Source organism: Phalacrocorax aristotelis, chromosome 1, assembly GCF_949628215.1.
Source record: "Phalacrocorax aristotelis chromosome 1, bGulAri2.1, whole genome shotgun sequence".
NCBI lineage: Eukaryota > Metazoa > Chordata > Aves > Suliformes > Phalacrocoracidae > Phalacrocorax > Phalacrocorax aristotelis.
Genome location: NC_134276.1, coordinates 23,789,431 through 23,802,534, shown reverse-complemented (window position 1 = coordinate 23,802,534; position 13,104 = coordinate 23,789,431). Strand labels below are relative to the sequence as shown.

General features: G+C 41.3%; 1 protein-coding gene across 1 annotated transcript; it reads left to right on the top strand.

Moving 5' to 3' along the window:
- The first annotated feature begins 343 nt into the window (after nt 1–343).
- Nucleotides 344–12,763, top strand: SLC46A3 (solute carrier family 46 member 3). The gene is made up of 6 exons (XM_075084291.1): nt 344–505; nt 672–887; nt 4,856–5,729; nt 6,720–6,803; nt 8,220–8,376; nt 10,090–12,763. Exons 2-6 carry the CDS (start codon nt 696–698, stop codon nt 10,175–10,177), a joined length of 1,395 nt encoding a protein of 464 aa, XP_074940392.1. The 5' UTR covers nt 344–505; nt 672–695; the 3' UTR covers nt 10,178–12,763.
- Nucleotides 12,764–13,104: the final 341 nt, after the last annotated feature.

The window sequence follows — 13,104 nt, the reverse complement described above, 5'->3', positions numbered from 1 at the left end:
CCGGCAACAACAAACTCTCTGGCCCAGTAAACACCGAGCAACAGCAGCGTTTGGCATGCTACTACTCGGGGGTGAAACCACCGAACTGCTGATTTCTCATGGTTTCTAGCAGCGACCCCACGGGTGCTAAGCCCGGGGGGAAGCCCTTCTCCTGCCCCGGCTGAGGCCTGGCCGCCGGCCGCGCAGAAGGCCGCCTCCCCTCGTCCTTGCGTGACCGGGGGGTTCCCCCCTGGGCCCGGCGGCCCGCCCAGGCCCGGCCGGCAGCGCCAGGCCGCGGGCCCGCCTGCCGCAGCGCCCCGCCCGCGGGCCGCGCCGGGCTGAGGGACACCGAGCAGCCGCCGCCCACACCGCGGCGGCACGGCGGCGGCCAGCTGCGTCCTCCCGGCGGCCCGCGGGGGGCGGCGGCGGCGGGGGACACTCCTCCGCGGCCGTCCGCCTCGTCCCGCCTCTCGGTGTCGCGCACCGCCGGCTCTGCGTGACCTCGGCCGGGGTCCGGCGGGCGGAGGTAGGCGGCGGCGGCGGGTCGGGGGGTACTGCCGGCGCCGCTCGGGGCTGGGTCGGGGGTTGTCCTTGATGTGGCCTCCCGGGCAGGTGCAGCCAAGGCGGAGCGTGCCGGCAGGTCAGCTGTTTTCCTTTCACTTCGTAATTGTGTGTTGTTTTCTGGTACACAGGATTAAACGCCCAAAACGCCAGAAATGAGGAAGGTTTTGTGCGTGGAGCCCGTCATTTTCATCTACACGTTCGCCTCTTCCTTGACGAGCCCGCTGGTGCAGCAGTTCATCTACCGGCGGCTGTGGGAGGGAGAGTACAACTCCACTTTCGTAAGCGATAGCAACGCCAGTCACTGTGAGCAGAATAAAAGCAGCCCGACTTACATCAAGCAGAAGGTAGGAGGGCAGAAAAAAATACAGTTGTAAATAAACTTGGAGCCATTGGATGCTGTCTCAGCATAACCTCCTTCTGTATAACCTTACTTAACCTTTCATATATAGAAAAGCAGTGGTTTTGTGAGCTGCTGTCCCTTTACTCATTGCTCTTGTGTTGCGCTGTGGGTGGTTCTGGTGCGTTAAAGACAAAGATTTCTCTCCAGGAAGATGCTGAGCTAAATTCATATTCAGATCAGGATTGGTGTGACATTACAACGGGTACCACTGAAGGCTCCTCCTTCCAGCAGGAGTTGTGCATGTGTTTATGAGCCATTAGTTGTTTCTGTGACTTCCAGCGTGCCCTGTGACTATGTAAACTTTAGTAAACATCTGGCAATTTTCAGGAAAAAGATCTAGCTAGGAATACATTTATTTCTGAAGAATAAAAAGTATGAAGAATGGAGGGGGGTTAAGACAAACATTTTTGTATTTTTAAAATGTGAAAAATTATTTAAGTGATCTTTGCACAATTAAACATAACTCATGATTTACCATTTATAGCAGTGCTAGTCTGCCTTGTTGAAATATAAAGATGGCAAGATGACAGCATCCCATGGTCAATTACATTTTTAGCACTTTTTCATAGCTGGCATGCCAGATAGCTAGTTGTTGGTAAGAACCTCTTCCCTTGCACTTCCAGTGCAGTTTTAATGCTACGCTTAAACAGAACTAACTGTGGGCTGCCAGCAGAAGAGATGACAATAATCCATTTTCCTTTCCTTGTCTGGATGTCTCACCTGCATTTTGATACCATGTTTGTTACTGTAGTATAAGAATGTGAAATGTTCTAAACACCCATTAATTTCAGTGGAACCCAGCCTCTGCACTGAGTAATAATCCTGTGTATGGGGAAAAGAGTAGATCCAGTAACGCAGTTCCAATCCCTTTGCTGAGGATATGTGAAGTAGGTGTTCTGGATTTTCCAAGACCATCCTAACTGACTTATGTTTACAGGTGCTGTAAATTTTGCTGTCAGAAGTGTTTCCAACAGGCCCTGTTTGGTGTTAACTTTTAGAAGAACACCTCCCTTAATAGTTAATTTTGTATACCTCCTTCCATTCTGAGAATGGAGAAGCTTTTTACTAACCTCAGTTATTTCAAAGCAAAATGTAGAAGGAGATTGAAGACAAAAATCACTTGGAACCTGCAAAAAAAGTACATTTCAAAATGGAAAGTCTTTGCAGCATTTAGATTAATTATTTCTTACAATTTGAAGGTAAATAGTAATTTTTTAATAAAATTAGTTCAAAAGTATTTGAATACAAGCTGAAGCATTCCAGTCACTGGCTTGGGTAATCTTTTTTTTTTTTAGCTCAGAAAGAGCTATATTATTAATCATTAAACATCATTTATCATCCTGTTTGTTTATTATCCAATTCATGCGTTTTCCTTTGCTACTCAGCAATATTTTTTAGTTTTATGAGCCTGTCGCTCTACCATGTTCTGTATATTGTTCAGCCTCAGGCACTACACTTCTCTCTCAATATAATCCTTATATAAGTGAATTGCTTCTTCATTTTCATTCTTTTATTTTGAAATCTGTGACTTTAAGAACTATTTCTGTCCACCATGAGCATTTTTTCAGAGTAGAGAGAATTTGCAGATTAAAAAACTAGACCTTTTTCTTGAAATATATGTAGTTCCGTTGATTTTAGTAGAGTTACATGATTTTAAAGCAGCTGCAGGTTTGACCTATCATTTTATGTATTCCTCCTCATTGACTTTATGAAAACATGAAGTGGGCAGTTGAGTGCTTTACACTCTAAATGGATTTTTCTGTACTTTTGTCTTTTAGTCATCTTTTCAGTAGACATCAAGTAATTTATTTCTGCAAGGTTATGGTCATTTGCGGTATCTGGATGTGTAGCCAAGTTCCTGATATTACACATCTACTTCCAACAATGAAACCCAAGACTTTGTTGTTTTATTCCTCAGTTTAGCACTTCATTATGATTTGGCAGTAGTATTTGTATTGTATGGCTAGCGTGGGTTGAGATGATATGTAATAACTTCTAGTTTTATTTCTAATGTATTAGCATCTCTTTGACGCTCATGTCTTTGAACCTGATGATGTTAGTGAAGAAGCAATGCCTGTGACTACATAGAATTCTCTCTGTCAGCCAGGGAGGAATTAAAGATTGGAATATCATTTTCCATCTCGGTTTGTTTGGTCTTCATGGTTTTGACCCTTCAAGGGTTACTACAGTGCTGGCCAGTGGACAGGACATCATGAATCCTAAGGTAGTCAGACACCATAAAGGAAGAAAGTAAGAGACTGCCAAGTGTTGAGGTTCTTGAGGCCTTTCCTTGTGGGCCTCGGAGTCAGCTGAATTTTCCTCTTGCAGTAAAAGGTACCTTGTAAACAAACAAAGAGATTGAACTAGAAACTCATGGTCTTTGCCTGTAAATACAAATATGAATTTATAAAGGATTCAGCAGCTTTTAAAATTGCCCAAAGTACGTTCCTGAAAATTCTAGGGTTTTTTTCATCTTTTGGATGCTACTCAGTGGGGGTTAGTTTAGCTACAGAGGAAACACCTGAAACATGGAGTGTAGATGGCTTGAATATGGCTGAGAATGGCTCGGGAAGACTTACACGGCTGTACCTGCTACTGACTGAAGAGTGCAACCCCTTCCCAAGTGAGTGTGATACCTCAGAGAACTTGAAGAAAAATTTCAGAGTGACTTTAATCTCTGTATCTGAAAGTTTATTTTATAAAGGGCTTGTGCGAATGAAGTTACTTCCTTTTCTCCTGCTGCTTTTCTGTCTGATCAGGTGGTTGTCTCTGAACGGGCTGCTGTGGCTGCTGTCTGTCTAGCCTGCATCGATGCACTGAAAGCCTGATCTGTATTAGTGTCATTTAGCAGCTGGCTTCATAACAAGATAGTCTTTTTTTTCTTTGACTTTCTTTAGTTCTTTTTTCTACAGCCATTCATCTTCTGTTAAGTGTTTGTTTTTTAGCTACATTTGATTTTTGTACTTTGTCAGAAAGAACTTAGAAATTTTTCCCATAATGGGTGTTTACAGTTGATTGTCACAGCGTTAGCTGCTGTTCCTTATGCAAATACCTGCTGTAGCATATCTACAGAGAGATTGCTGATTTGGACAGTTTCTGAACTCAGAGCTTTCCAGTGTTTCAAAAATTAGTTAATTCACGTATCTGTGAGTCAGTATAGTTTTTAATGCTGTGTTTCACATTTGGGGTTGTGGTGGTTGTTATTATTAACATTGGGCACTGGGATGTCAGGGCAAATCCTGATCTGTTTACTTGCACAATGGGCTAGTCAGTGAATTGTTTCTTTGTTACCCTCTCAGTAGGATTATTTAGGAAGAAAAATGATCTACTCTGAGTAGGGAGCATGGGATGTGTTCCTCAATCAAAGACTGTTTTAATACTGATTTCTAAGAGATAAAAATAGGCCTGGTATCCTTTGCCATACCCTGTGCTGAAGGAGGTACTTACAGTATAAGCACCAGCTCTTGTAAATGCATGTTCAAAAGAATTGTTCTCTTGCCTCCATTGAAACTTGTCTGTCAAGAGCACTAGAAAGACTGTATATTAAGAAATAAGTGCTGGCTTAAAATTTAACACGAGATGTTTGAGGAATATTGAAGGTAAAATTACAAAAGCGGGAGTCTTTGAATATGCAGTTCCTTTGTATGAGCGATTACTGTAATATGCATTCTTATAAACATACAATAATATACTGCATTTTATTATAGCATAATATATTATAACATCATATAAATTTATAAAATGATACTGTATTATGTTTTATAATAATATAATTTATGATCTATAAACATGTACTGTGCTACTCATTATATTTCATGCTAATCATTATGCAAGTGTAACATAATTACAGATTACAGGGGTTTTTTACAATGTATTATAATATTTACAATTATTTTTGTTTTCTTTTTGCAGGAAGTTCAAGAAAAAGCCTCTGTTTTTAATATGCAGTTGGACTTAACTGGGGCAGTTCCCAGCCTTATAGTTGCCTTTGTCATTGTAGCTAACGGGGATCGCCAGGGACGCAAAAGGTCTTTAGTTTTACCATCAGTGGGAGCTTTGATTGCTAATATTTGCCTCACTCTAATATCATATTTTTCCTTGTCACTCTCCATCCTATTTGCGGTTGCATTTATTACTGGTCTGTTTGGGAGTATGGCAACTTTCCTTGGAGGAGGCTTTGCTTTTATAGCAGACGTGTGTCACGATGAGCAGCAGAAGACAACGCGAATAGCTGTGGTGGATTTGATTTTTGGCGTTGTATCTGGATTGGCAGGACTGTCATCTGGCTACTTCCTGAGAGGAATAGGCTTTACATGGACGTTTGTGACAGCAAGTCTCCTTCATGTCATTAATATTATCTATATTATATTTTTTCTGGAAGATACAATAGGCGTATCTGAATTCCAGCACCAGGCACCAGCGTCTTGTAAAGAACTTCTTAGAGAGACATTTTCTGGAGTGTACATGCTTTTTAAAACTGCCCCTTATAAAAAGAGAATTTTAATCACTGTGTTACTTTTTACATTTATGACTTATTTGTTTACTATGGTTGGTGGGAGTTCGCTTTTTACGCTGTATGAACTGGATGAGCCACTCTGCTGGAATGAAGTATACATTGGATATGGAGCAGCTGCATTCACTTCCGTCTCTCTGACCAGTTTTTTAGGAGTATACTTATTTTCCAAATGTCTCAAAGACATTTATATTGTCTTTATTGGAATATTTTCTTACATTGGAGGAATGGTCATGGCTGCCTTTGCCAAAACTACCCTGCTCATGTTTTTAGGTGAGTTCAGAATCAGTCATTCCATGGTCAACAATATGTATGAAAATACTGCAGCGTTATCTGTAGTGAGTGCAGTTGGTAGGTATTGGACGGACCATCTTGAAAGGTTCATAGAGAGATCAAATATACAAGGTTGCATATACAAGATCGAGAGAGGTTATCCTACCCCTCTAGTCTGCCCTAGTGAGACCACATCTGGAGTATTGTGTCCTGTTTTGGGCCCCCCAGTTTAAGGAGGATGTGGAATTCCTTGAGCAGGTCCAGTGGAGAGTTACCAAGATGATCAGGGGACTGGAGCATCTCCCTTTTGAGGAAAGGCTGAGAGACTTGGGTTTCTTCAGCCTGGAGAAGAGAAGACTGAGGGGGGATCTCGTCAATACCTATAAATATCTAAAGGGTGGGTGTCAAAAGGACGGGGCTGGACTGTTTTCAGTGGTGCCCACGACAGGACAAGGGTCAATGGGCACAAGTTGGAACACAGGAAGTTCCACCTGAACATGAGAAAAAACTTCTTTCCTGTGAGGGTGCCAGAGCAGTGGAACAGGCTGCCCAGGGAGGCTGTGGATTCTCCTTCCCTGGAGACATTCAAAACCCGCCTGGATGTGTTCCTGTGCCCCCTGCTCTGGGTGTCCCTGCTCAAACAGGGGGGCTGGACAAGATGATCTCCAGAGGTCCCTTCCAACCCCTACTATTCTGTGATTCTGCATCAGGCTGATTTATGATTTAATTAAAAGATAAAGTGTGTGGAGAGTGAGTGGAGTTACTTGCTTATGATTTGGTTTTAGTGCAATACAGATATATTGGATTTATTAATTCCTCTGTGTTTGGATAACTGTGTCTCAGTGTACTTCCAGTTTGATTGTTCTGTTGCCTTTTACTCTTTGGGGAACTGAGCATTCAAAAGTATGTGACTAATCCATTTGCAATGTATTTGTAAAATCCTGGGGTTTTATTACTTCAGTGTCTCATGACAGATTCATTGCTTTACAGTAAGAGTGCCATCTTTGCTCTGCTTTATGCCTATTCCTGTTCTCCGATCCATGCTGTCAAAAGTGGTTCTCACTGGTGAACAGGGTAAGTAGAATTTGTTTTTAAGCAATACAATAATATGGTACTTCAGAACAGAGAGGCACCAAGATTACCTATAAGCAAACAGATATTTACTGGTATTTTAAGACTGCTTTTCTTTAAAGTTCCATCTAATATGACCCTATGTCATTATATTAATGGCATTTGATTCTGAATTTACTATAAACAATATTGTGTTTAACAACTACTGCATGTTTCAACCTTCAAAGGAGATACTGCTCTAAAAACAAAGACCATGGGGAACATAGAGCAGAGGAATGCTCAGGATTTACACAGGTGTGATTTCACAAGTGCTTCTACATTCACAAGATTTTGACATGCAGAGAGTTACACTTCTGTTATTTGTCAATGTCACACTTAATAATTTGGAAGTGTAAGCAGTGGGTGCTCAGCCTGCAAAGCACTTGAAAACAATTAAAGACTTGGCTCCTGAGCTATATACCTGGCTTCACGGGTGCCCGTCGCTACTTAAACGTGTCCTAAAAGATACAACATATTACTTCCCAAAGTGCTTTCTATATGGAACACAATAAAAAGCATGTGAGGCCTCAAAATGTGGCTCTAATATCCCATATTTTGCTGTAACCAGATTTTTGAGAGCATATACTTTCTAGAAGCGTTCACCTGATGTATCTTTATACTTTAAAAAAGATCTCTTTGTACTGAACTATGCTAAATACACCTCCATTTTTGCAGTTTCTTGGCATTCTTCGGGGCTTTAACTACTTGAGTAGTTTGATGCAGGAATCAGATTGCCTCTTGGCATCCTTTTCTGCTTACCTTTTGTGATTTTGTTTATGGTCTCATGAATACGAATGTGGCTTGGGAAAATGTACTCAACAAGACACTGACGGGAGAGACTGCCATGCCAATGGGTAGCTCAGTGCAAAAGAGGTTGCCTCTTCCCTTCCAGAAATGAGAAGGAGATGGTTATGTGCTAAATCAGCGGTCTTTGTTGGATCAGAGCCTTTTTTGTATAAGGGTGAAGATTAGAGAAGGAAGAAGCCAGAAGGGGAAGAGTGAGAATCAAAAGGAGAATTGGAAGGGGCAAAGGACGGTTAGTGAGGGTGAACAGTTTGAACTTCATCTGATAACCAGATTCAAGAAAGGTATGGTGACAGAACAGTAGCAAAGAAAAATAGTTTCCATCAGGAAAATGTTTTTTGGGTTTTGGTGGTTTGTTTTTATTTTTTCATTTTAAAAAGTGTTTTTTGTAGGTGTCCCTACAGAAGACACTTTCATAGCAAAGACATATGATACTTGGGGTGCTTGTTACTTGCATACTTGCTAAAATACTGTGGATAGGTAGATCTTTCAAAACAAGTTTTAAAACTTTAGTGCTTTGAAGGGGTTTTGATTTTATTTTGTTTTGTTTGTAATCCACCTGTTTGTTTTTGACAGGTGCTGTGTTTGCTTGTATTGCCTGTTTAGAAGTGGTGACCGGCACTATTTCACTTTCAGTTTTTAATATTGTCTATGCAGCTACTGTTGCATGGTTTTCAGGCTTTAGCTTCCTCTTATCGGCAGGCCTTTGTCTAATTCCACTGGCTGTCCTGTGGTAAGTACAGATCAGGGGGGTGCTTCTGACTGCTTTTGCCAGTAATTCGTGTTTTGACATGAGTCGAAGCCAAATGGTTTAGTGCAGTAGTTCTCAAACCTCAGTGTTTTCTGCTGTGCTGTAGTAGCTCTAGTTTCACACTTTTTCTGTCTTCAGCACCTACCCCCTACACCTTTGCTGGAGATTTCACATTGTGAATCCCACTCTGGCCCTGATCCAGCTACCGCCCCTCAGCTGCATGCTGTGAACTTGTCACCTAATTAATTCCCCCAAACTGAAATCTACCCTGAATGTACTACTTAGTGAGATACACCGTACTCTGGGCTGCACGTGTGCGCCTTCCTTTGGTTTGAGACCTCTACAGGTGCCCCTGAGGGAAGCCTTTCACACAGAACAAAAGTAACAGATTACTTGAAAGGCATGAGCTTAGTTCTGCAGTCTGAGCTCTTCTAGATGCTAATGAAAGTTGTAAACATGACCCATCACCCAGGGAACTTAATGGAAAGTTATCTGTCCTGGCTTTTGGTCATGGGTATCTTGTGACCCAGTGCCATCAAAGTCTGTAAAAGATCTGCACTAACTTTAAGGCCTCTAGACATGTTTAAAAAATATACCTCTGTAGTATTCGTATCTAATCATATCTAGTGAACATCTAGTAATACTGACTGCGAAAGATCATTATTCACGAGTATTCACAAAAGCTCACTTCACTGGGCATTCTTTCCAATATAAATTATATCTTTTTAGGGTGTTGGAACGTAGATCTAAATGACAGAAGGGTCACTTTTCATTAGATATATTTATATTCGTGGGGGGGAAAGGTCTTAAGAGGGTGGTACCCTTGCTGGAGACTTGTATCTTTTTTGCTAATGCTTAGACTTTACCTGAGTCACCTTTTACCTCTACATCAGCTGCATTTTAAGTTTTAAATAGGCAGTGATAATGCTGTAGATGTAGAACATTTCACATAATTTCAAGTCTGTGCCTGCCTGACTACAGTGTTTTACTCAGTCTGTTCAGAGAAGCTGCACTAATGATAACTCAAGACTAAGGTAGTGATGGGTCTCAGACCTGAGGGAATTGAAGCAAAGGGGTCTTATGTGTGTGCAGAGAATGCTTTTCAGTAAAGTAATGAAAAAGTGAGGAATTCAGTTACGTTATCAAAGGCCCAGTAACTACTTCTGTTTTATCAAATATTAGTTTTAGTTCAGTTCAGAGCTGTATGGTAGAGGATGTTTCTATTAAGAAAGCACTCTCTTCTGTGCAAAAGGCGACAGATATTTACTGTCAATTAGTCCATCCTGGAATCGGGACTGTAGACCATCATCACCATGAATTTTTTAAAGTTATTTTTCTTTTCCTTCTGTCATTAGTGTCTCAGATATCCCACCCTTTGAATAACCTTTCTCTAAAACCTTCCTTTCAAGAGTGTCATGCAGTGTTACTATTTGAGGGCAGAAAGGGTAGCTGTTCCAGTCTGTAATAAATCAGGCATAGTAGTTCAGTACTTAGCAAAGACAGCACTAATGATATTGTCTAATTTGTGTAATAAGGGCAAGTATCATCATTGCTTTTGTTTACTAAGATACATCAACAGCTTTGTGCCACAGAAGATGGCTTTAACAAGCTGTTCAGTGTGTTTGTTGGTGCTGAATCAGCATGCTATACTTAACTATCTCAGCTAAAGGTGTATGTCTTATCTGTGTCTTACAGCTGGCTTCTGTGCACAAGCTGGAATGGGGAGGACTTGGCTCTGCTTGCACCTGAAGAAGTATCCAGCATAGATAGCGTTGATAGTTGAACACAGGATTCGCCTACCTGGGTCTTCTGATCTGACATGCAGTGGCAGAGACCATTATGTCATGCAGAGACCATAGAGATAACACAACAGTTGCAGATGCACTCTCAAAGTGGCCCTGCAGCAACAAGCACTAAATTGGTAGCACTCTTTATCCAGTCTCTTTTTAGCACTTGAATAAAGCTAGCTCTTATACTTAACTATGCAAATAGGCTGGCAATGGAGATATTAATGCTGCTTTCAGCATGAAGAAAAAAATAAGGTAGGATGATACTCTTTCCACTTAACCCTTTCTCAAGTTTGAGAATGTCAGCTGTGGATTGTGATACATCTTGTATCATTCTAAGTGTGGTGACAGGGACAGATAAGCTTATCAACTCAGAGGGTGCTGGCAATTCTGCTGGAGCCAGCGGAGCTCATGCCAGCTGAGGGTGCGATCCACTGTGTACGTCTTAAAAAGCTGTCCTAAGGGTGAAGCCCCCAAACCTGTGTAAAATTACTAAACTAAAAGGTACTTTTTTTCAGAAAGCAACCGAACTGGAGGCAGTACTTGCACATGCTCTAAGTAGACTTACTGCTCTGCAGTTACCAGAGAGTGCTTGTGCAAGTTGAATGTACGACGTGTGAACCTTGCTTGTGATTTAGTTCTTAAAATGGAATTTCACACAGAATTGTCATACTTAGAAAATTTCCAGCTTGCAGAGTGCATGAAGTCAGGCCTGTGCATACATTTTGCAGAAGCCATATTGCACATTTATTTTTATCGTTTTCTGAATATGAGGGACTCCATACAGACACACTGTTTTTTGTCCCATAGATATCTCCTGTTTTCTAGTTAAGTTGGCTGTACTTATCTTAAATGTTTCTTCTAGTGAAAGGTTGTAATAGTATTTTTTTTCAACAGATCTTTGATAATTTTTTTAACAACCTTGAAATGAGGTGACCAAATCTGAATCATGCATCCAATCATCTTGCAGTGAATACAGCATAATCTATGAGCATTTGAACAGCATTTCTCATCTTCAAAGCACTTTACAAATGCTATTAAGAACCTCCCTCCATAATAGAAGTTATCCTCCATGTTGCAGAGAAAGAGAGGAATCAACAGAGAGGACAAGTGACTTGACCAGGGCCACAGTGCAAACTGGTGAGACTGCCAAACCTACAAATCAGTCAGTTTCTACATTGACTGTTCACATTTTTGCTAGAGGTCTTTAAGCAGAAATTATCCAGCGTGTTAGCATCTGGAATGCACAACTGAGCAGAAGTGTAAATGTAACACCACGTTAAGGACCGCTCCCGTGTGCTTTTTTCATAGAGAGTTTGACAGCCAATACTGTTCTGATACCTGAAAATACAGGTGGGTTGTATGTGACTCTCTGCCCCAGAAACAAGATTAGGTAGAGAAATCCAAATAATGTGAAGTGGTAGACATTAACAGAGGGAAAATACTAGGAACACAACTGTGATACGGGAACTTGCACACAGCTCAGGATAAAAATGAATCATAGCTGTATAATCAGTGATTTACTTACAGCCATTAATATCCATCATATGAACAGAGTACTTCTGGAGAACTTCTCAGTGGTATTCCACAAAAAAATATCAGTACCACATCATGATGATACTATTGTAGATCCTTTTTGTTTGAAAAACAGCGTTGTTTCCAAGCTACGTATCGTGATCACAGAGAGGTTTGGAAGAAGGTTCAAATAAGGTAAAGGGAGTTTACGCTATCCAGGAGACCACTACCTACCTGTCACTGGTGAAAACAGTGCTGTTTATCCAGGGCAGGGGGAACGAATATTTACAGAGCTAATAAATATAGCCAGCTCTTGCACTTTTGTCCTGAACTATCAAGGCTGATGTTGGCAGTTTAAAGATCATTAGCTTTTCCTAGCTAGTTTAGACACTAGCCAACAAATAAAACTGCTTAACTCTCCTCCCTTGCGGTGCCCAAGTTGCTGCCAACTTCTTGGAGAAATAAGATGAGTTTTACAATAATCAGTGGGTCCAAAACATAATGAGTACTTGTTGAGAGATTAATAAAACACTGATGCAGTGGATTTCAGCACAAAGATTACATTGTCTTCCTTGCCTCTTCATTATGCAGTTATGTAAGGCTTTATGAAAGTAACTAACTATTTCACACAAAATTGCCTGGAAAAAGTAAAGCAAATGAGGAAGGGCATTTGCCTTTGCTTTCTCTTCAATGCACACCTCTGCTAGCCCTTGGAAGGTGGCAACAAAGCAAGCCAGTTCCGCAGTGGCATTCTGTTGGCCCAAATCAGAATGTGTGCCTGCAATTCAGGAATGGCTTCGTTAGGGTTTCATTTTGCTGCGCTTGCTGTTTGCACAGTATTTCTGGTAGACACAGTATTTGGAACTGGCTATAAGTTTAGGTCAAAACACATGAAGGATATGAACTGTTTTTTAAAGTGCCTAGCACAGTGCAATTTGAGGAGATCAGATACATGCTTCAGATTATTAAATCAAAATCTTCCAAGTTTATAGTAGTTGCTCTATTTGTATATAAATGCAAATTATTTTGTCAGAAATTAATAATGAAGTTTCGTTTTGTAAACTCTACGTTGTAAGTGTAGTTTTTGTGTTGGTTTTTGACGAACGACCAACAGGATGACCGGTGGAAGAATGTTTACATGAACGGAAGCTGCAGCACTATGGTATCATCTATTTTTTGTGATCTTAACAAACAGCAGTGCAGGAAGACGTGCTTTTGCCTCCCTCCTGCACTTTGGGGAGAAGAAAGGATGCTGCCCAGAACATCAGCACCGAGAGGAGGCAGGGACAGCGCTGCTGTCAGCATGGGGGCTTGTGTTGCAGCTCTCTGTCTAGGAGAGCTGGCAAGTGCCTCCTTGCCCAGGTTGGGTCCAGTGCGGGACCAAGGCAGGGTCTGTCCCAGCTGCACT

Excerpts from the sequence above, each read along its gene's own strand:
- SLC46A3 (XM_075084291.1), top strand. The coding sequence starts at position 696 with ATGAGGAAGGTTTTGTGCGTGGAGCCCGTCATTTTCATCTACACGTTC. Across the intron at positions 888-4,855 it reads CGACTTACATCAAGCAGAAG|GAAGTTCAAGAAAAAGCCTC; the intron begins GTAGGAGGGCAG and ends TTCTTTTTGCAG. Across the intron at positions 6,804-8,219 it reads GGTTCTCACTGGTGAACAGG|GTGCTGTGTTTGCTTGTATT; the intron begins GTAAGTAGAATT and ends TGTTTTTGACAG.